This window comes from Primulina tabacum, chromosome 5 (assembly GCF_025594145.1).
Source record: "Primulina tabacum isolate GXHZ01 chromosome 5, ASM2559414v2, whole genome shotgun sequence".
Classification (NCBI taxonomy): Eukaryota; Viridiplantae; Streptophyta; class Magnoliopsida; order Lamiales; family Gesneriaceae; genus Primulina; species Primulina tabacum.
In genome coordinates, this window is record NC_134554.1 from 10,982,512 (window position 1) to 11,003,662 (window position 21,151).

At 33.0% G+C, this 21,151-nt stretch overlaps 3 protein-coding genes across 4 annotated transcripts; 1 reads left to right on the forward strand and 2 right to left on the reverse strand.

Moving 5' to 3' along the window:
* Positions 1–1,664: 1,664 nt before the first annotated feature.
* On the reverse strand, positions 1,665–3,658 carry LOC142544760 (mannan endo-1,4-beta-mannosidase 6-like). Its single transcript, XM_075651797.1, has 6 exons — positions 3,453–3,658; positions 3,093–3,363; positions 2,821–3,015; positions 2,597–2,719; positions 2,230–2,441; positions 1,665–2,148 (listed from the first exon to the last, which is right to left on the reverse strand). Exons 1-6 carry the CDS (start codon positions 3,653–3,655, stop codon positions 1,722–1,724), a joined length of 1,431 nt encoding a protein of 476 aa, XP_075507912.1. The 5' UTR covers positions 3,656–3,658; the 3' UTR covers positions 1,665–1,721.
* Positions 3,659–7,258: 3,600 nt separating this feature from the next.
* LOC142546473 (putative LRR receptor-like serine/threonine-protein kinase At1g06840) lies at positions 7,259–15,328 on the forward strand. 2 transcript variants are annotated; one of them, XM_075654208.1, is made up of 21 exons: positions 7,259–7,482; positions 7,569–7,716; positions 8,045–8,116; positions 8,253–8,324; positions 8,709–8,852; positions 8,940–9,011; positions 9,102–9,173; positions 9,256–9,330; positions 9,941–10,009; positions 10,990–11,058; positions 11,133–11,204; positions 11,307–11,393; positions 11,621–11,689; positions 12,079–12,611; positions 12,775–12,936; positions 13,125–13,408; positions 13,512–13,563; positions 13,749–13,999; positions 14,360–14,494; positions 14,648–15,050; positions 15,165–15,328. In XM_075654208.1, exons 1-20 carry the CDS (start codon positions 7,374–7,376, stop codon positions 14,999–15,001), a joined length of 2,901 nt encoding a protein of 966 aa, XP_075510323.1. In that variant the 5' UTR covers positions 7,259–7,373; the 3' UTR covers positions 15,002–15,050; positions 15,165–15,328. The 2 variants fall into 2 exon arrangements, with proteins under 2 accessions (XP_075510323.1, XP_075510322.1); XM_075654207.1 differs by having other exon boundaries at positions 14,648–15,328.
* Positions 15,329–15,539: 211 nt separating this feature from the next.
* On the reverse strand, positions 15,540–18,288 carry LOC142544761 (uncharacterized). Its single transcript, XM_075651798.1, has 10 exons — positions 18,111–18,288; positions 17,971–18,022; positions 17,823–17,867; positions 17,652–17,712; positions 17,520–17,565; positions 17,300–17,398; positions 17,085–17,153; positions 16,696–16,990; positions 16,482–16,621; positions 15,540–16,368 (listed from the first exon to the last, which is right to left on the reverse strand). Exons 1-10 carry the CDS (start codon positions 18,252–18,254, stop codon positions 15,640–15,642), a joined length of 1,680 nt encoding a protein of 559 aa, XP_075507913.1. The 5' UTR covers positions 18,255–18,288; the 3' UTR covers positions 15,540–15,639.
* Positions 18,289–21,151: the final 2,863 nt, after the last annotated feature.

Genomic DNA, 21,151 nt, shown 5'->3' on the forward strand with positions numbered 1-21,151 from the left:
ATGTCGAGCGCAACAAATTCGAGCTTTGTTAAATTTGACATGGTGGTACTAAAAAAAATTACGATGCATTTTATTAGTTAATAATTATTGCAATACAAAGTAACGGATAAACAACAAGTACAAGTATTTGTAAAAATAAAGAAAACGCACGAGGAGGATATTCTCCGATAAATACAAGACTCGTGAGTATGACAACCAAAATAATTAAAAATATCCTTGAGAAAGCCATCTTCTTTTTTCTTCGAAAAATTTGATGATGAATAATTTTTAGAGAAGAAGAGAAAGTTGGAGTGATGGAATGTGTTTGTGAGATCATATTTATAGGGCAAAAACTAGCCGTTTTTTACCATTTATGACCGTTGGGGTACAAAAAAATAAAGGTATGTATTTGTATAATTTTATGGTAATAATATGATATATATAATATTAGACATGTTTAAATAATTATGTATATCATATCATAATATTATAATGAGTGTCATAATTTATTTTGTTTAAAAACCTTATAGGCTTTTATACTTGTCGTATCCCTTACCGGGAGTGTGGGATGTCGTCTTAACATCCTCCCAGGATTTATAACAAGTTTATGAAAAATTTATTTTTATTATTTCTAATAATAACATTATATTGTATATTAAATAAATACACAATAAATAAATAACAGTAAAATAAATATAATTATTTTTGTTACCTTTTTCTTCTGTTTGGAGCTTGGAAAAGTATGTAGGACTTTTAGAGCTTCGTGCTGATAACGTGTTGTGAAAAAGTAAAAATTTATGGTAAAAAGTAAAAATCTCAAACTCTCAAAATTTACCAAACTACACACTTTATAATATTTTTCTCTCTACTCAATTGTGATTTTCTTCACAAATGAGAGATCTATTTATAGGAAATCTTTACAAATAATCCAAAAATAAAATACATCATTACCTACATCATCACACACTAATTTTCAATATTTACAACTCTTATTTTCAACATTCAAATATTCAACGTTCAAATATTCAATACACACATTTTAAATATTATTTTCCAATAATTTTTAATTTCTTCTTTTGTCTCTCTATCTCTAACCACCAATCAATATACAAAACTAACAGACAAATATTCATTTCTCTTTTATAATTTTATTTCTTCCTATTTAATTCAACTATATTTCTCATACCAGAATAATAAAAAATTAAATTTCCAAAAAATAATATTTATCTTTCCAAAATGACCCAATTCATAAGTTAATAAAATATTATATAGTTCTACACATATCTTCTTTTAATCTATCCCTAATTATTTTCATAATTAAATTGATTAAAGATATGATAGCTATATTTTATTCTAAATTACTATTACTAACTTAAGTTTAGTTCGATTGCGCTCGTCTACGCACATTATAAAAATATTTTTTTACATATTTTTAAGTTTTATTGGTAATACAAATACAAAGTTCACAAATAATCTTCCCAGAAAATATAATTTGTTTAAATGGTAATAGAATAATTTTTCAATTTCAAACTTATTATTGTTTAATTTGACAAAATTATTTTTATCTATTCAAGGGCATTTTGGTGAATTAAAATGATATATCTTTATGTTTTGGATTTTTCGGCAATAATTAATTATTACAACGGGTTTGTAAGGCAAAACAAAAATTACTTGGGATTTTCACCAAAAAATCAAATATAAATATGTGGAGTGTAATTGCCCGCATGCATGCATGCATAAATTTAATCATCCCGCTGCATATGTATATGATCGTGCCTTCTATGGCATCCCCATCGGCATTTCCAGGAGCACAAGGAATTGAAGGTCTTCAACCTGGTGGACTGAATAGATATGATATTCGAAGTTGAAGGGGACTTGGAAAGAACGACTGCATATCCATCGTCCATGTAATCCGTTCTCTCCGGAAACAGCTGCCACAAAAGGCTTCCTCCGCCACCGCCCCCCTTCTTGGAGGAGTTCACCAGTGTCTTGTACACGCTACTAATCAGGGTGTCCCTATAACTTGCGTTGTAGCCTGGATCTTTTGTCGACACTCCAAACTCAGAGAACAGGACCGGCATGCCTAGGAAGGTCTCAGCATCATCGATGTGAGATTGCATCCAAGATTTTGTAAATTCGATGTGTGCATCAGTTATTGATTGAGAAATCCTTGATCATGCAATAGAATTAATTAATTCAAAAATTAATGCATACTTCATTACTTTGTTTATTGCTTGGAAAAACTCTTACCAAGAATCTGGATAGATGTGAACAGAAGCAAAATCAACCCCAAGAACTTGATGATTGCGGATGAAGTCAGTGCCAACTTGTTGAGCATAGGTATTTGGGTTATTTTGAACCTTATGAGGTGTCGATGGACCGTAGAACCCTTCGAGTCCAATCTCTACCAAATGCTTTGGATCAATGCTTTTCACATACACTGTCATTTCTTCTATCCAACTCTATAATCAACTTTTAACCAAAATGTTATATACCTGGGAGGCATGCGTATAACTAAATGGAAGGATCAACAGCACACAATTTCATTATGAATTGCCAATATCATGCATGCTTCAACAGATTACTCATAACAATTAGTTCAAAACTGAAACTAGACCTGCAACTTATTTCCTGAGGGGTCTGATTCACACCGCGGTTCGTTCATCAGTTCCCAAGCAAATATAGTAGGATCATCCTTGTACGTTATGTTGGTTATGGTATTTACTCTGTTTAGAACTGCCTGTACATACATACATACATATATATATATATAAGAGCGGAGGAGCTAGAGCCAACGAAACACGGGAACAACAATACAATTCTTTCATGCAGTTTAATTACCTTAACATGGGATTTGTAATAGTTTCTGATAGTTGGATGGGAAAAGAAGTCATCGTCGGAAGTCAAATTAAGGCCAGCTGCAAGACCCCATTTCACATACTGCGGTTTTCCACCGTATGCTTCCCAGTTGTTAACTAAGGATAATATCAGTCTTATCTTATACTTCTTTGCCTCACTTATAACAAAATCCAAGCCCTGTAATAGTTAGTGAAGAATCAAATACAGAAACATCGTTATACGAATCCAGAAATTAAAAATGATGATTGGGTCACCTTGAAAACTTGCTCGTCATAAATAGACGGGGACTTCTGAAGAGCTCTCCATTGTCCGTCATTGAAAGCCCAGGTCCTGCACACCGTTAGCCCAACAGATGAGGCCTGTTGAAATACCTCACTCACCTTTCCTCTAGTTGATTCATCCGCTGAAAAAACCATTAACCAGTAAGTGTTGAATCCATTAACATAAAATGGTTTCCCATCAACCGTGAATTGGTTCCCGTTTCTCTGCACCATACTCCATGCATCTTCACGCATATCACATAACCTGATCACCATAAATTCTTTGCTAAGATTTATCCTCATATATATATGTATATAATCAAGCAGAAACTATACGAAACTTGGGCTACCAACCCGGGGTCTGTAAAGCCACAATAGGATGATAAAACATTCCCTGCAGTAGTGAATTCCTCCATAATTAGCTCGGCATGAATATGTTGAAATATTGAGTAATTAAGAAGCATTGAGATAACGAAGAGCGTCACTGGATAAATGGATTTATCGAGAGGACTATATCTAAAATCCATCGTTTTTACAAATATTTGGAGCCAGCCCATTAAACTTAATTAACTCAAGCTAGCTACAAATAAATATAATTGGGAAGAAACTTCATGATTCATAGATGCTTAAGATAGAGAATTGAGTTGAGTTACCTTCAAAGCAAAGATGACCCCACATCCTCACCAAATTTCTTCTCTTACTTCCAAACACAGATATGAATATGGATATACATGTCACGCTCTCATTATAGAACATGGTATCGGCGATACATAATCTGATAAATTTCTAATAAAACTTTCAAAGCACATTAAACTCATAATACAGAAACTTGCAAAACCAGTCTTTCACTTCATCAAAACAAAAGCATCTCCTGTTACAAATGAAATACGTTCCAAATGATTTCTTGGAAACTTCTCTCTTTTGAAAAACAAGATATATATATCATCAAAACCATAATAAAATAACACAAGCGAGACCTGAGACGAGACATAAGACGTTGTATATGGAATGGGGCTAGCCCGGTCTAGCCTACACGTACATATATAGGTACGCCCTGGAAGGGTGTTGAGTTTCATCCTCAACTTGGATAGATGTTAGCTCAGCTAGTCAAAATAAACTTATTACTATCTTAATTAACATCCCATGCATTCTCCAATATATATTTCTGGAGGTCGGGGTACTTGGTATATTTTAGTCTGTAAAATTGATTAATCTAGCTAGTAATGGTCTTGGATTACACAGAAGAGTTGGTCAATAGCTGGATTTTTTTTTCATTGTCGATTATCTATATTCGGACCTGATACAAGGCACATGATGCCATTGCCTCATGCCCAAATCCAAGCAGAGACGGTTTTAGCCTACTTTTTCTTCGAGAGTCAAATCTGATATCAAAAACCTTCTTGATCCGAAGAAAAAAATTAAGAAACGTGCAACAGCCAATCCTCTACTTAAACCCATATGTCTCCTATTTTATTGAAAATACTAGCCACACTTGAAATTTTGGTAAAAAACCATTAAGTTTTAATAAACTGTTGATTTTTTGCACTCGGAAATTTATAGTACATTAGATAGATAAATTTCAAGAAATTAAAGTGATTTGAGATGAGTATATCCACTTATCGCGTAGTTTTGTCATCCATTATTAGTCTTCATATACATGCACACACATACATAAACTAATGTAACATCTTTTTGTTAAATTTTTTGTCATTTTTAGTTTTGTGATTTCTTATAATAATTTTTTAAATAGTAAGAGTTGTATAATTATTTAAAATTTCAAAAATCAGGATAAAAGATAAAGAAATATTTTAGCAATTTTAAAACTTATGGAAAGTAGATATGATAGTTATAAAGGAATGCATGAAGCTACCGAAATATATTTTTATAAAATAAAAATATTTTTAATAGGGTATTTTTGGTATTTTAAAAAATCATCAATACACAAATTTAGTTATCATAAGCTCATCAATCTTAATAATAACTAGTACATCGATGTACGCATTGCGTGCTTGTATAATATTTTTTATAATTCATTTGATTTATATTTAAATGAGAATCAAAATTAATTATAAGAATTAACGAGGGGTTACACTACAATTACTATAGAAAACAATTTTGGTGAATTTGTCCTTGATGGAGGGCAAAAATGGATATACATATTTTGGTCTCTTTCCTTGACGGTTTCTATCATGTGCTCGACTTTTATAAAATAGAATAGGATATAATAATATATGCATGGTATAGTATAGTATATAGTAGGTCTCTTGTGAAACGATCTCACAAATCTTTATCTATGAGACGGGTCAATCCTACCGATATTCACAATAAAAACTAATATTCTTAGCATAAAAAAAAATTCATGGATGACCCAAATAAGATATCTGTCTCACAAAATACGACACGTGAGACCGCCTCACACAAGTTTTTGCCTATAATATATATATATATATATATATATATATATATATGTGTGTGTGTGTGTGTGTGTGTGTGTGTGTGTTGGAGATCACATAGTGCATGGGTGACATATATACAAGTATATTGTGACATTGTGTATATTATCAATTACTATTGGTACATAGAGAACAAGGTGTGATTGATAACTTGAGCATCTAAGGAGTCAACCATTTCCCCAGACACAGCTAAATCGATATTGAAAACTGGAATATAATCACAAAACTTCATAATATAATTTGCAACGATAGGATGCCTCGCTCATTTTCTGTATGTCGTTTTTTTTTTTTTGTTTACCTCGTGTGGCTATTTTAATACATGAATTATTCCAAGACCTGTCAGAATTCGTCAATTCTGCTTTTTTTTCTTTTTCAGGTGGCAAATTCGGGTTTCTTTTTTTTACATTTAAGAATATTTGTGCCTAAATGTGAAACCGAAAGCAAAAAAAAAAAAAAAAAAAATGGTCGTGCGGTACGTGCTAGTACTGTATCGCCTTAGTCGAAACTTGCAGTAATTACTGTCTATTGGATTATACCTAGGACTTGGATGATATGGACAAAAAAGTTTCCTGAATTAGTCCAAAAAAGCGGTCTACTTGATTCATATTTAATCTAAGAGTAATCTCTTGTAAGAAGATCTAACGAAATCTCAGAAAATATGATCTGTGAGACCGTCTCACACAAGTTTTCGTATTTATCAAAATAGAACAAACCAAAATTTGTCATGTACAATAACATAACGAACACTAATTTAATGCTACCGTAAGTTGACATTTAATCGGGGAGAGAAAATTATTGGAGATGATTATGAACATCCAAGTAATAATTATTCAAACCCTCGTATTTAATAAATGTATTCATTAATTACAAAAATATAACATTCGGATGATATTAATATCAATATAATACAAGTGTGTCATTAAATTAGTACTAATCAAATGCGCACTGATTACTCGAACAATTAAATAAAGAGGAGTGTGGGCAGCACCAAAAAATAAAAATAAAATAAATTGACATAAACTCTCTAGTACTACCTCAACAAATAATGATGGGATAACTAATCCATGTACTCAGCAAAATGATTAATTATTAATTCATTATTCTTTATTTCGAGAAAAGTCAATCCTAAGATAAATATATGAATTAAAAATAAGGTTTTCATTTCTCTTTCGTTTGTTCCAAGAAATAAATAAATAAAATGGGATTATATATAATATAATATAATAAACCCATGGACAAACTTATGAATGGTCAGCCGCAGCAGTTGTCAAAGACCTTTGGACTTGGTAATTAGTGAGTATATACTAATCATGCAGAAGTCATTGAATTTGAACGATGCTTAATATTTACGCCTCAGGAAACCTTCAACTTTTTATTTATTTTTTTGGTGATAAGACTGTTTTCATTAATTAAATCGCCAAGTTGTTGCAGAATATATTTTGGTAATTGCCGACCTGAATTGGGAGTCAATTGTCGATTCCTTGGATGGAAGCAATTGTTGATCCAGTACTTCTGTTTGTCTGTTTGTTTGTTTTTCTTCTTTATTATCTGCATAAGCACCAAATTACCTTTTCACATTCGGCACACTTTTAACAATTGTTTATTATTTATAATAATTGATTTCCTCAAATCTTTTGACTAGCTCCCCAAGTCCCACTGGCATATATATATATATATATATATATATATATATATACACACACCACTTGGACTTCAATATAATAATCTGACTAGGAAATAAAAATAACTCGTATCGTTTGTTCTTTTTTCATCAATCACAATGAAGTAGAATTCCGTTTTCAGATTGTGTGAACGTACAGTTATGCGAATGGATGAGAAAACGGTATGGGTTGTGGGGATATTTCTTACTATCTCATTATGTTGGTGGTCTTCTCCACTTGCCTATGGGCAAGTTACTGATCCAAATGAAGGTTATGATTTGTTTTGCTCTGATTGTCTTTGCCATTCTATTCTAGTTAACTTCATATAAACTAAGCCTGCCTCTGATCCGCTGCAGTGACTGCGTTACTAGGAGTTCGTCGTAAATTGAACGACCGCTTCAAGTATCTAAATTGGAGCCAGAAGCACGATCCATGTAACTCACATTGGACTGGGGTGAAATGCTTTCTTAATCAAACTGATGGTTTCATGCACGTCCAAGAACTGTACGTGGTTAATTTTATTTTCTTCTTGATTTTTTATCCCTTTAATTAGTTACTATATATCAACTTTGAAAGTGTTCTACTTTCAAGGATCTCTTGTAACAATTTTCACGTTACTGCTTAACTATATCAGGTTTAAAATGTTAAATGACTGATAACATTTTTTAGTCTAATTTTATGATTGCCTGTAATTTTAATAATCAGAAAATCGGCACATGGAAAAAGATAAAAAAGAGTTGTTAAAAAAAATTGCAACTGCGTGTTTATATTTGAGTTCTTGATTATAGGTTTCGTTACCCTCCCTCTGATCTCCCGAATATGTAACTTTCAGGCGCTTGATGAGATTGAATCTCTCTGGAACATTAGCTCCAGAGCTTGGGCTGCTACAGAATACAAAAATTTTGTTAGTCCGTTCTCCACCACTTGTATTTGTTTGTTTTATGTTCTTAATAAATTGTTTGTGCCTAGCTAGCACCGTTCACTCATCACTCATCAGTGCTAAATTCATTGACATTACAAGCGATGTTTGCATGTACCAGGGACTTCATGTGGAACAATATTAGAGGAAGCATACCAAAGGAGATTGGCAATATCAAGGCACTACAGCTCCTGTATGTTTTATTTCAAATTTCATGTATCTTTGATTGTCCATCCTTCAGTAAAAATGAACTCCCAAAACTTAAAGCTAGCAACCCGGTCTATTGTTCTCCAGTTTACAATACACAAGAATTAAAGAACCAACCACGTTCTGATTCCTGCCCCTGCCCCAGAAAGAAAATTTAAAAAAAGATGTAGATGAGACCCATGATAATTTGAAACTACGCAAGCAAGTTCCTCTTCACATCATTTAAACGTCGATCCAGCCAAAACAGTACTATTATGAATTCAATATGCGTGTTTCTGTGGCTTTTCTTAACTATGATGAATCCCTTTTTATTGCATTTTATTTTATTTTTAGCCCAAGAGACATGATACAACTAATGTCTGCATTTTAGGCTTCTAAGTGGGAATCAAATATCTGGTCCTTTACCGGATGAACTTGGTTATCTTCCCAACTTGACAAAGTTTCAGTTAGACTTGAACTTCATATCTGGACCTATCCCCAAGTCATTTGCAAAATTGGACAAAGTTCAGCATTTGTAAGTATATTTTCTTATTCAACTCAGAGGATGTGATTTTGTAACATGCCTACTCTCCACACTTACCGCTATAGGTGACTTGTTTAGCCACATGAACGACAATAATTTCAGCGGTCAGCTTCCACAAGAGCTTTCTACGCTTCCTCTACTAAAACACGTGTAAGCCCTTCACACATTTCATCCATGCTATCCATATACATCATTAGATATATGCTCACAGATTGATTTTATGGGTTATGATGTTGACAGCCTGCTAGATAATAACAATCTATCTGGGTATCTTCCGCCGCAGTTTGCACTAATGCGTAGCCTCACGATTCTGTATGTCATCTTCTGCTTCTGATATACAGAGCAGCATGACCTAATTAATTTCTTATTGACTTCAATTTTTATTTTATTGCAGTCAACTTGATAATAACAACTTTGCTGGAAGCGTGATTCCAGATTCTTACAGCAACATGACCAAGCTCAGGAAGTTGTATGTCCTTTCCTTTAAAAAAAACAAAAAAAAATCATTATCATGAAATTTTTTGATGAAGTCTTCTCCTCCATGATGATATATAACAAGTAACAAACATCATGCCCTTGTGTATGCTTGCATCACTAGCTCGTTCATCCTGAATGTAGATGTTATTTTGCTATTCTGATACATGGAAAATTTCATTATACGTCTTAGTCTCGAATCTTTCAAAATTTTTGTAGTTTTAGTCATTTTATTTGCAATTTTAGTCTTTTTTAAATGTGGAGTTCTATTATAGTGTCAAACACATCTACAATAGTCAGTTAGCACTCCCACAAAAAATGACTAAAATTGCACAAAAAAAAGAAAAAAACAAATATAGGAGACTTAAATGACAAAAATCACAATGAAGCAAACATAAAATTATAATATTTCCTTTTGATACAGGTGAGTTTGCAAATAGATCATTATACATATTTATTTCTTAATGTATAAAAACTGGCCTGTTAACCGGAATCAATGCATTCTTGAAGTGGAGCAGCAAACCAATCTCTACTTGCCAAGGTTATACAAGATTATTACCCGGCCTCACTGACAAGGGCTTGTTAATTTCATTTCATTTTAACAGGAGTCTAAGGAACTGTAGTCTGCAAGGAACAATACCTGATCTTACCGCCATGAGAAATCTTCTTTACTTGTATGTCTGTAAGTTTCCCTTAGAAATATTATTTTGAGTAGGAGTCTTTGTATTTGCTGCATGCATGGAGCTATAAAGATTTATGCATTGTTGGGTACCAATACAGTATAATAAACTAAGCTTCAAAACTATGATGAAATTGTAATATATACATGGTAAGAAAGAAACTAAATGCATATGGTACATTAAATGAGCATGTGACATTAGCCTTCGCGCCATATGAATGAAATTGCAATTGTCTTGTGTTTCTGAAAGACCAAGAAATTCGCTTTACACCAATATAATATGCATCTCGTTGTGTTTTTCCTGTTATCAATTGATCTAGCCTAGTCACTATTAATGTAGCCAATTAGGTTGTTTACATTTTCTTTAGCACATTTGATGTCATCTACTCTTGTTCCTTGCATATAACGTACGTACTATTCGCTTGGCAGGATCAAAATGACTTTGACTGTATCCATTAAAGGATTTACAACAGAATATTATGTTTTGATTCATATAATTTTCACATTTCCATTATTTCATTTTGTCAAATTGCACATATGTCAAAATTTTTAATTTAATTCAATTGATTTTTTTTATTAAATAGACGATATGCATTCGATTCATCAATATAACCAATAAAAGCACGTTTTCACTCTTAGTCATTTTTCACCTGAATGCCTATGTGGTGTCGACATATCCCTAAGATGATAACTTCTTTAGTTTGCAAGTCATACGTTACATATTTGTCCACCATGAATAAGCCGACTTAGACTACTTCATGTGGGATTTGGTCGCGGCTTAGTAGCTTTTTCAATCTCAAATATTAATTTGATTGTATAAGATTACCAGTTCTTCAAATTATCGAAAATCTTTACCATTTTAGAAGAAACTTTTTGAAAAACTCAATTTTTTTTATTTCTATTAAAATTCAAGATAATTTGACATATGATCTATAGTTCTTTTAGTCCCTCTAGTTAATGGAGTTTGTTTTACAGGGATCTTAGCATTAATAAACTTACTGGAGAGATACCCTCAAATAGGCTATCGGATGGTATCATTACCATGTGAGTAACTCCTAAATGCTCCCTCTTGATGTGAGTGACTAGCTAATTTGTGACATAACCTTTTATATTTTCAGTATTCTGTCGAAGAACGAGCTTAACGGGTCGATTTCTTCCAATTTATCTGGGTTTTCCAATCTCCAGAAATTGTAAGGAAATTATCTACTATGATTCTCCCAAAGTATGTATGTAGTATTCATTTACAAATTATGTTTATTCACATTATCTCTGATCATCTTGTTTTAATATAGGTATCTGGATCACAATTCATTGAGTGGATCTCTGCCAACCACTATTTGGAAGAATATAACCTTCAGTTCAGAAACAAAACTTGATATGTATGTCAAAAACCTTTCTGAGTCTTTAATTTCAATGTGGTTTAATCGAAAACTTTGACATGGTATATATGTATGTGTTAAATTCTATCCCCAAATGAGTTGTGCCATGTCCATTTATTCATCTAGACAGTCACTCTCTAAAGTTTCACCATCTCTAAGGTTTCCCTGCTACTACATAAAAAATGCTACATTAACCTTATCTAGTTTTAATTTGTTGTTTCTTGCAGAAATTTTGAAGATAATTTACTGTCCGATATTTCAGGCATCCTTGATGTTCCTTCAAACGTTACACTTCGGTATGTCTAATTCGTGCTCAAATATTTATGTCACATAAGGATCAGTTCCTCCTATGAACAGTAATTGCATTATATTTTATGAGCAAGGGTAAGGAGCAATATCATAACTCTTATCTCGACTAAACCAAGACAAAACATTTTACCCAACAGATATAAAATTGTTTTCCAAATATGTAATTTTTTATAACTACAATTTAACTTGGGTGGATAACCACCTACACCTACCATACTGCGAAGCTTAGTAGTTTAACTCAGTTGTTAAGCCAATTTGACTGTCTCAAGTTTCTCCTTGAACAAATTTCATTTGAAATTAGAGAATATCTCAAAATTTGGTATGTTAGTTTTTTTCCCTATTTCTTTTGACTGATGACTCCACAATCAAATTTTAGGCTTAATGGAAATCCTGTTTGTGATATTGCAAACAAACAAAACATCAGCCTGTTTTGTGGAACTGGTTATGGAACTGATGCAAGGACAGAGTACTTGAAGAAGCCAGTGTTAACTTGTAAACCCGAGGATTGTCCCAATTACTATAAATATGCACCAACTTTACCAAATAAATGCTTCTGTGCAGCACCTTTCGGTGTCGAACTACGACTCAGAAGTCCTAGCATATCCATTTTCCTTCCATATCGTGAACAATTTCATTACTTCATATCATCTAATGTGTATCCAAAACCAAATCAATCATTGCATCTGTACCAGCTTTATGTTGACTCCGTCCAGTGGGAACCAGGTCCAAGGCTAAGAATTTCCCTGCTCTTCTTTCCCGAGGACACCAATGATTCTAATATATATGCCTTTAGTTCAGATGAGATTCTAGCAATAGCAGAGACATTTGCGACCTTCACCATACCGGGAAACGACACGTTCGGCCCTTATGATTTACTTGGTTTCACTGCCGAGGGTCCTTATTCTGATGGTAAGTAGTTTTTGAAAGTTAAAGCATTTTTTATTTACCATGGTTGTGTGACTTCAGAATCAACATAACTAACTGAAAAGGCGAGGGGTGACAATTTAGATTTTCTGTAACCTGACCATATATTTTCAATATTTTGATATACTGATAACTCTTTGGAGTACAGTGTTACTTCCTTCTCTTAGCCGTGGGGGCCTACGTAAAGGAGTGTTGGCTGGAATTGTGGTGGGATCTATATTGGGTGCAAGTGTCGTGCTTGTGGGCATACTGCTTGTCTATCGAAAACTGCATCCTAGGATGCAAGTCGAAGTTGGCAAAAAGGAACCACGTGAGTCTACTTTTACCTTCGTTACAACCATATTCCCTCCAACATTTGCGGCTACTATTATGATCCTTTAAAATGAGAGCAGTATTAGTTCTGGATTTGAGGAAGTCCCAAGTTCTCAATGAAACTGCAATGCTCATTGTTCCAGTTCATCTTAAATACCTGGAAACATAATTAATATTTGTATGCAGATCCAAAACTTCCAATGAAAATGGATGGAATTAAGGCGTTTAGTTTCGAGGATTTGCAACTGGCAACAAACAGTTTTAGCGTTAGTGCTCAAATTGGTCAAGGAGGGTACGGAAAGGTCTACAAAGGGGCTTTAGCAGATAGTGCAGTTGTGGCAATAAAGCGTGCACAACAAGGTTCCTTACAAGGTGATAAAGAATTTTACACTGAAATCGAAATGCTTTCACGATTACATCATCGGAATCTGGTTTCACTGGTTGGATATTGCGATGAAAAAGAAGAGCAGGTAAGACTCAATATCACCGCTATTCGGTCCAATATATATATCTTGGTACACCCTCAGTTTACACATACCATGATACATATTCTGAGTCTGTTGTCCTTTTCAGATGTTAGTGTATGAGTTCATGCCCAATGGCTCGTTACATGACCTACTATCTGGTAACTGATTTTTGGTGCACTTAGTTGATTGTCTTTAGTGCTTCTCATCTTGAGTTTTATAGGGCTTTAATTTATGTTGATGTTTTAATCATATATGTATAAAAAAAAATCAGACGAGAATGAGTAATTATCATGTATGAAATTTCTTGAAAGTTGTTGTAGTTAATTAATTGTTTTGTTAACAGCTAAATACAGAACATCTCTCGGTTTTGGGACAAGATTGCACATTGCTTTAGGTGCTTCCAGGGGCATTCTATACCTTCATACGGAAGCTGATCCACCTATTATTCACCGTGATATCAAGGCAAACAATATACTGTTGGATTCCAAGTTGACTGCCAAAGTATCTGATTTCGGGATTTCAAGGCTTGCGCCTGCGTCATGTGATGAAGGAGATACAACTGCACATGTATCCACCAACGTTAAAGGAACACCAGTAAGACAAATAGACTAACAATTTCCGGATTCGATTTAACTTTCGAAATTCTCAAATACATAATTGTGAAACAAAAAACCATGGTAACCATGGTACATTTCAGAAATCATAAAAATTCAAGATATTGTAGCACAAATGCGTAACAATATTATTTTTTAATATCATGTGATTGGCTCTTGATTTTGAAGGTAAGTTTACACGTATTGGGTAGAACAAATTATGGAGCAATATAGTTTTACTGGAGTGATGTTTCTGTAGAATCTCATGTCTTGAGGCTTTGATAACTGTCGTACGCTTAAAAGATGCATTAGTTCACAACTCTAGATTATTCCATAGAAAAACTGAAGTTTGATGTTGCAGGGTTATGTGGATCCAGAATACTTCCTGACACACAAGTTGACGGAGAAAAGCGATGTATATAGCCTTGGAATTGTATTCCTGGAGCTCTTAACAGGGATGCAGCCTATATCTCATGGAAGAAACATTGTCAGAGAGGTACCAAAGCCTTTATTTATGCTGTTATTAGTTGTTGTCCATCCATAACACTTCCAGGAAATGAACGAGAAAAGATGGAATACTTAAACATGTATATTTTTTAAACAAGGATTTGATTAGCTTTTTAATAGGTTGCTTGCGGTTATTTATCAGGTCAATGCAGCGTGTCAAAGTGGGATGATGTTTTCCATCATCGACAGGAGTATGGGGCAATACCCTTCCGAGTGTGCGAAGAAATTCATGGCTTTAGCCCTCCGATGCTCTTTGGATGAGACCAAGGATAGGCCATTAATGCTGGAAATTGTAAGGGAGCTGGAAAACATATTTGCAATGCTTCCGGAATCTGACAGCCCGGCCTTGGAATTGAACTTAAATATGTCGAGCTCTGGAACTTCATCTACCTCAATTCCAACCTTGTCAGATCGGAGGAGCACTTATGGCACTATGGATCTGATCCCTGGAAGTGACCTTGTTAGCGGTGTCATTTCTACCATTAAGCCTCGCTGATGCCAGACTTGTGAATCTGTCTGTCCACATGTGTGTATCTATATATCTCGTGCATTGATAGACCGCATTAGGCTCATCAACTACAAAACTGCCACCGCCTCGAAATGTGTGGTCGTTGTCATCAATCATTAAAGTCATCTTTTACTGAAAATTGTCTTGGAAGATGGCATACATGTTTTGGTTTCCCTCTTGTAACTCGTTAAAGTTTGGATCTTAGTATAGTAATTTTTTTTCACTTGTAGTTTTTTCTTGTGAATGTTGACGTTGGGCAGGAAACATCAGCAATGTCAGACACCAGATCATTAATCAGCAATATCCGATTCCCTCCATTGTATTACACATATAAGAATGGCTACTGGTGTTTTTTAAATATGGTTGTGGTTTGCTACGATGAATGTGTGTAATAATTGCTAAAACATCTAATGAATTAACGTCAAATAATGCAACTTGGTAACATAAAAGCGATTCTGAGATTGAGGAATGCATTATAGCATGTGTTTCTGAATAAAACTACATATTGGAACTATGCTGAGAAATGATGGTATACAAATAAATTGCTAACTGCGTATGATGACCCAACGCTCCATAAAACGAGTCCAGTGCGCATTTTGTTTTGTCCTTTTTTTTTCCTAATTAATTCACCCACCTATACTACTCCCAAGTCTACTACTACTAATTGTAGATTTATAAAATCCTTGCATCTGCTGCAGCCTTGCTTTCAAAAAGGGAATGTCGAATGTGAATCGGGAGGTTAATGGCGTGCATGTATTCTTGTTAAAAATTATCTCATCTTTACCCCATACTGATGCACTGCTTTTCTTGTTTCTTGACTGATCAGCATCAACATTCTTTATATTTCTTGTGTGATGATTCTCTAAAGCTAATATTACTGGCCGCCGCGGTTGATCATCTTTGGCACCATCTTTGAAACTATCAGCTGAAGGACGCTTAATGGCTGAACAGGAATCACCGCTGATGATAATTTCATTTCTCGGTACCACACCACATTCTTCTTCTTTTTGTAATTTATTATTCGACTCTTTGAAATATTTGTCAGCTTTGTCTTCTCCCTTGTTATTAGTATTATTATTCGTTGTTATTATATCAATATTGTGGCAGAAGGTTGCTAATCTTGGTCGACCTTGCCCTTCTTTTTCAATTCTTTTACTCATTGTTCTGCGGAAGGGACAACCACCCAATGATGTTCCAAATGCATTGGAATCCGCATGGTTAGAAGTTACTGAAATAATTTCATCATCTCCTCCCAACGCTAGCTTCCTCTTTGCAACCATTTGCGCCACCGGCCCCAATTGTTTCGCGAATGACATCAGACTATTCTTGTAGCTATAATCACCATGCTCGTTCAACTACATAAGTAGAATTATTTACACAAGAATCAAATCAAAATTCAGCATCATGAAGTTTGTTGATGCACGCATAAAATTAAAAGAAAAACATAAGTTATTTCGAGAATCCTAACCATCATCAGTGGTTTACAGTTGGTATAACAGGCAGAATGATCACTAATCTCATTGTGCAAGGCGGATGATTTCCAAGACAAATATGTGCGACGCCTATCCGTTGCTCCTCCTTCGCGTGAATTGGATACTCTCCTACGACCTACATGCACAAAATCTTAATGATCTACAAAATTTAAATAACGTGTTGACATCTACTAAATGTACGAACTTTACCTGTCGAGAAATTTGTTGGGATCTTCCTTTTCTTCTTCCCTTTCTTCTCGGTGCTGCTACATATTACCCGGCCTTCAGAAACAGTGGACATTGTTAAAGCTCCCTTTAAAGCAGAAGACACATCACTACCCGATGTTTTGGCAATGTGACATCTTGTTGAATTCTTTGAATCGTGACTCTTCACAGCTTTTCTCATTGATCTTCTTCTCCCCCCCGAAAATTCCAAAACAAAGTTTTCAGGATTTGTTTTAAGAACATGAAAAACCTTCTTAGCTAATTCATGTATTGCGCTGGCCTGCATATCATAGATATATACACAGATTAGCCTACGCAAAATGGAGAAAATATTGACATTAATTGCTGTCAAAAGATTGTACACACTAACTTACCTGTCTGAAATATATGGTGGCTGAGGAATTGAAATGCATTGCATTTTTTGGTATCAAAAACGCATCATGCTGCAACGTTACATAGCGGGAAACCATTAATAATAAAATGCTCTAAGAACACGATTTATTATATCGAGTATCTTACTATTGATTCAATCAGGGTAATGGAAACTGGAAAATTATATACTTAGGAGGGAAGAAGCCGGCGAATTAACCTCGAATTGTTCAAGGTTTTGGTACATTCCTTCATGGAGTTTAGCCCTCATTGTGCCAAAGTCCATAGGCTCTTTAATGATTTCATAGTAATCCTCAGCCTTATTAAAAAATATATATAATAATTTGGGTTAGTTATTCAGATTATATAATTATTGAATGAAGTTCACACATCTATATCAACATATATACTCTATCACACCAGCTAGGTATTGAACATACCTCATCCGGGTCAACTGGTTCAGCAAATATTTCGTATCTGTCTCTCCTAAATTAAACAAATGAGGAAGACACTTCAAATTTAAGAGAAATATTTCCTCAATGTAGTCACTCGTATGTAAAAAAAATAGTAACCTCTGTAGCGTATCAAGAACGAGCTCGAGTATATGCTTGGCTGGCATTGTGGATGATTTACCTGTGAAATGGATACATAAGTGATTTCAATTGGTATACTAGTTCATAATCTTTTTAATCTGAGTATCACAACTTATCAAAAGTTAGGTGTACATGTACATAGAAACCAACCATTTGAAATCGCACCATCAACATCAATTGTACAGCTTCTCCATTCTGTTGATACAATCATCAAACAAAATTATACTCCACATTTCCATATATATATATAGACAAGTATGTTCGTGTGCATACGTATATTGATCAAGTGGCGACTGACCACATTCGATGGTTGAGAGATTGTGTTCATGACTCTGTGGGTTGTCTCTACCCTGCATTCACAATGTTTATACAGGTATGAATCCAGAGCAAGCACGCTGTATTGCCAATTGTAAATATATATCATGCACGAAAAAGAACCTTCCAAACTTGTTTGGCCAATTTGAAAGTGGAATGAAGAGAAGCAAGTTGGTGGTGATGATCGTCATCAAATTTTGGTCTCTTGATTCTGCTTCTCAGGGTTCTTCTCTCTTCCCCATCAACTTCAAGGGACAAGATTTGCATGCTTTCGCTCGATCTCCTCGCCGACCTGTTTTCTTTAGTTGTGCTGCATAAGCCCATATAACCACCCTACTGTTACGAATAAAGTTGGCATAATTGCATTGCAACCAAGAACAAAAATCAAGAAATTGAAAGAACCAAATATATTTTGCAGATAGAACATGGATCGATATAATATAAGCATGTGTGTGTGTCTACATGTGCATTGAACTTTATATAGGAAGAACAAGGCAAGAAACTAAATTCAGGAGGATGATTCAGAAGAGGAATTTGGATGATGGAATTGATCACCAATATACGTATTTAATACCTCCGGTTAAGAAATTTGTGATCACGTATTTACTACCTCCAATTCTTAATTAATTAGTCCGACCATTTTCTATTTAAAAGCATATTTCGATTTAGATTAATGTGCTACTTAAGAATTGTGTTTCACGTTTAAATTATGATGAATTCCATATTTTTTTTATATAAAAAAAATATTTAGCTAGCCAGAAGCTAGCATTAATACATATTTGATTTAAGATATTATTAAAACCATGTTATAATTATGTCATTCAGTACCCAAAACATTTTTCTATAATTAACTTTGGTTTTTATTTATATTGGCCAATTTATTTTTAGCATTTACTTATTGTATAATATTATCATTATATTTAAATATTTTTAACAATGACTAATTTGGTTATTAATATAATACATTAAATATGATTATTGCATTACATTCAAGTGCATTATCAGTTTCTTGTCTCCATATCACTTGCAGACAGTCTATGCAGAGAGTGATTATGACAAAAATATAAAAGAAAATATTGTCTTCAATAAAGTTTTTCTTGTTTAATTCTTAGGTTATTAATTATATCTTAAAAAGTATTATTTTATATTAGTTCATAGTTATATCATTATTTTTTAGAATTCCTATCCTAATTTATTCATCTTTTTTAATTGCTCATTTAGTCATCTTATTATTATATATAAATGATAGTTTCACTAAGTATTATTTTATGGTAATTATTATTATTATAATTCTCATTCTAAATTTTATCATATTAAATAAACATTTTTTATGTCTTTCTTTTCTTTTATCTTCATTCAATATATAATATTTTTAATTATTATTATCATTGCTAATAATAATTGTACATACTATCAATTATATGAGAGAGTAATCATCTTTCATAAAACATTTTTAAGGCTTTTAATTGGAATTAGGGTGAAAATTAAAGAGAATGTTTAAATGATCGATAGTAATGGTATATTGTAAATTGCATAATTAATTGAGGAAGAGAAAAAAGAAATTGTTATGATGGTGAAATACAAATAATCGATTGGTTGAGCATAAATATTTTTAATTATTATTGTCATTACTAATGATAATTTTACTATCATATGAGAATAGTAATAATCTTTTATAATTTTTAAAAAATTTAATTTAATTTTATAATCTAACAAGAATTAGGGTGAGAAACTAAAGATGATGTATAAATTATGGTAAACGTATAATGAAAAGTTGCATAATTATTTTAGATTATTGACCAACTCAAACAAAAAAATAGCTATTAATACAACTTTATTGGGGAAAAAAAAAAAACAATGAATGGGGGAAGTTAAAAGGTTGAGAACCATTAATGATAATTTTAAATGGCTTTAAAAAATATTATTATTAATCAAACCAGATATAAATGGGATGATTACCAGTCCACATTAATTGGTAAAGAAAACAACTATGTTAAGGTTATTTTATCTTTAACAATTGGAAAATATTTTCACTATTCATACTTTTATAGATATATAATATATAATATAATATAAATACTAGAAAAAATCAAGTTATTTTGATACGAATTAACTACCCAAATGAATTAATATAATATATATTTTATTTATTTTGTTTCAACGTTATTATAACAGATGTAGTTGTACATAAACATTAACACGTTAAATTTTTATACATAAGACATACATGACATGTTTTAAAACATATAATTGTTTTAAATCCTCTTTCATTTATAATAACTCGATCTTTTTATATGTTTCTTATTTTTATATATTATTTTTTCATTATATGAAATCGTCTTTTCATCGTCTTTATTTTAAATGTTTGTAATTTTTTTATATCAATCATTTGTATTTTTTTGAATGTTATATTTTCATCATTTTCATTTTCATTTTACATTTTTTTTTGGTTGCTCTATCATCATTTTGGATGTTGAATCATGTCCTTTTGTTTGAATATTTTTCCTTTTTTGAAAATTTGCAGTGATTTGTCAATGGCTTCATGAATGATATGAGAGATTTTGTTATGAGTTTCAATGCTTTTGGTAATTTTGAATAAAAAAATATTTCTTCTATGTTTTCTAGAGACATGTTCTTCATCTGTCTAATCTCGAAGAATTGCTGCACCTTGCTTAAGTCATCGCATGATTACCACCGAGAGTGCGCTAAAGTGGTATATGAAGGCTGGCAGAAGCACCTTGCGTCTGTGCTTCTAGCACAGAAATGCTAGAAACTCAAAAAAAATTAAGACAGTGAAGCAAGTTTGGATAGGTTTTTTATTAGAATTTAATTGCATATGCTTTGTTGATTATATAAAATATATTGTCACGATATACCTTTCAGAATTTAAGGGTGTTGATAGTTTGACTTGATACTAATCGCCTCTTGATATGCCTAATATATTTTTACATACCTGTTTTTATTAGTGTACTTGTTCAACTGATAAAAAAAATTACTGATTAGCTGATAGCTATATTGCACCATAATTCAATGGGCGTGACAGTAATTGATTTAGCTCTGCTGTTTGACGTTGAAATAATAAAATAGGAAGGAACTACAGATTTCCTTCCATGCCTTGCAATTGTAAGGCCAGTTAGATGGACTTGCCACAAGTAAGCATAATG

Bases quoted from the DNA above. Each gene is read 5' to 3' on its own strand.
- LOC142546473 (XM_075654207.1), top strand. From the start codon at position 7,374: ATGCGAATGGATGAGAAAACGGTATGGGTTGTGGGGATATTTCTTACT. The intron at 13,409-13,511 runs GTAAGACTCAAT...TGTCCTTTTCAG, and splicing joins GCGATGAAAAAGAAGAGCAG to ATGTTAGTGTATGAGTTCAT. The intron at 14,495-14,647 runs GTACCAAAGCCT...GTTATTTATCAG, and splicing joins GAAGAAACATTGTCAGAGAG to GTCAATGCAGCGTGTCAAAG.
- LOC142544761 (XM_075651798.1), bottom strand. From the start codon at position 18,254: ATGCAAATCTTGTCCCTTGAAGTTGATGGGGAAGAGAGAAGAACCCTG. The intron at 17,154-17,299 runs GTTAATTCGCCG...GTAACGTTGCAG, and splicing joins AAAACCTTGAACAATTCGAG to CATGATGCGTTTTTGATACC. The intron at 16,991-17,084 runs GTAAGTTAGTGT...TATGATATGCAG, and splicing joins CCACCATATATTTCAGACAG to GCCAGCGCAATACATGAATT.
- LOC142544760 (XM_075651797.1), bottom strand. From the start codon at position 3,655: ATGGGCTGGCTCCAAATATTTGTAAAAACGATGGATTTTAGATATAGT. The intron at 3,364-3,452 runs GTTGGTAGCCCA...TATGGTGATCAG, and splicing joins TGTGGCTTTACAGACCCCGG to GTTATGTGATATGCGTGAAG. The intron at 2,442-2,596 runs GTCTAGTTTCAG...AGTTGATTATAG, and splicing joins CCTCAGGAAATAAGTTGCAG to AGTTGGATAGAAGAAATGAC.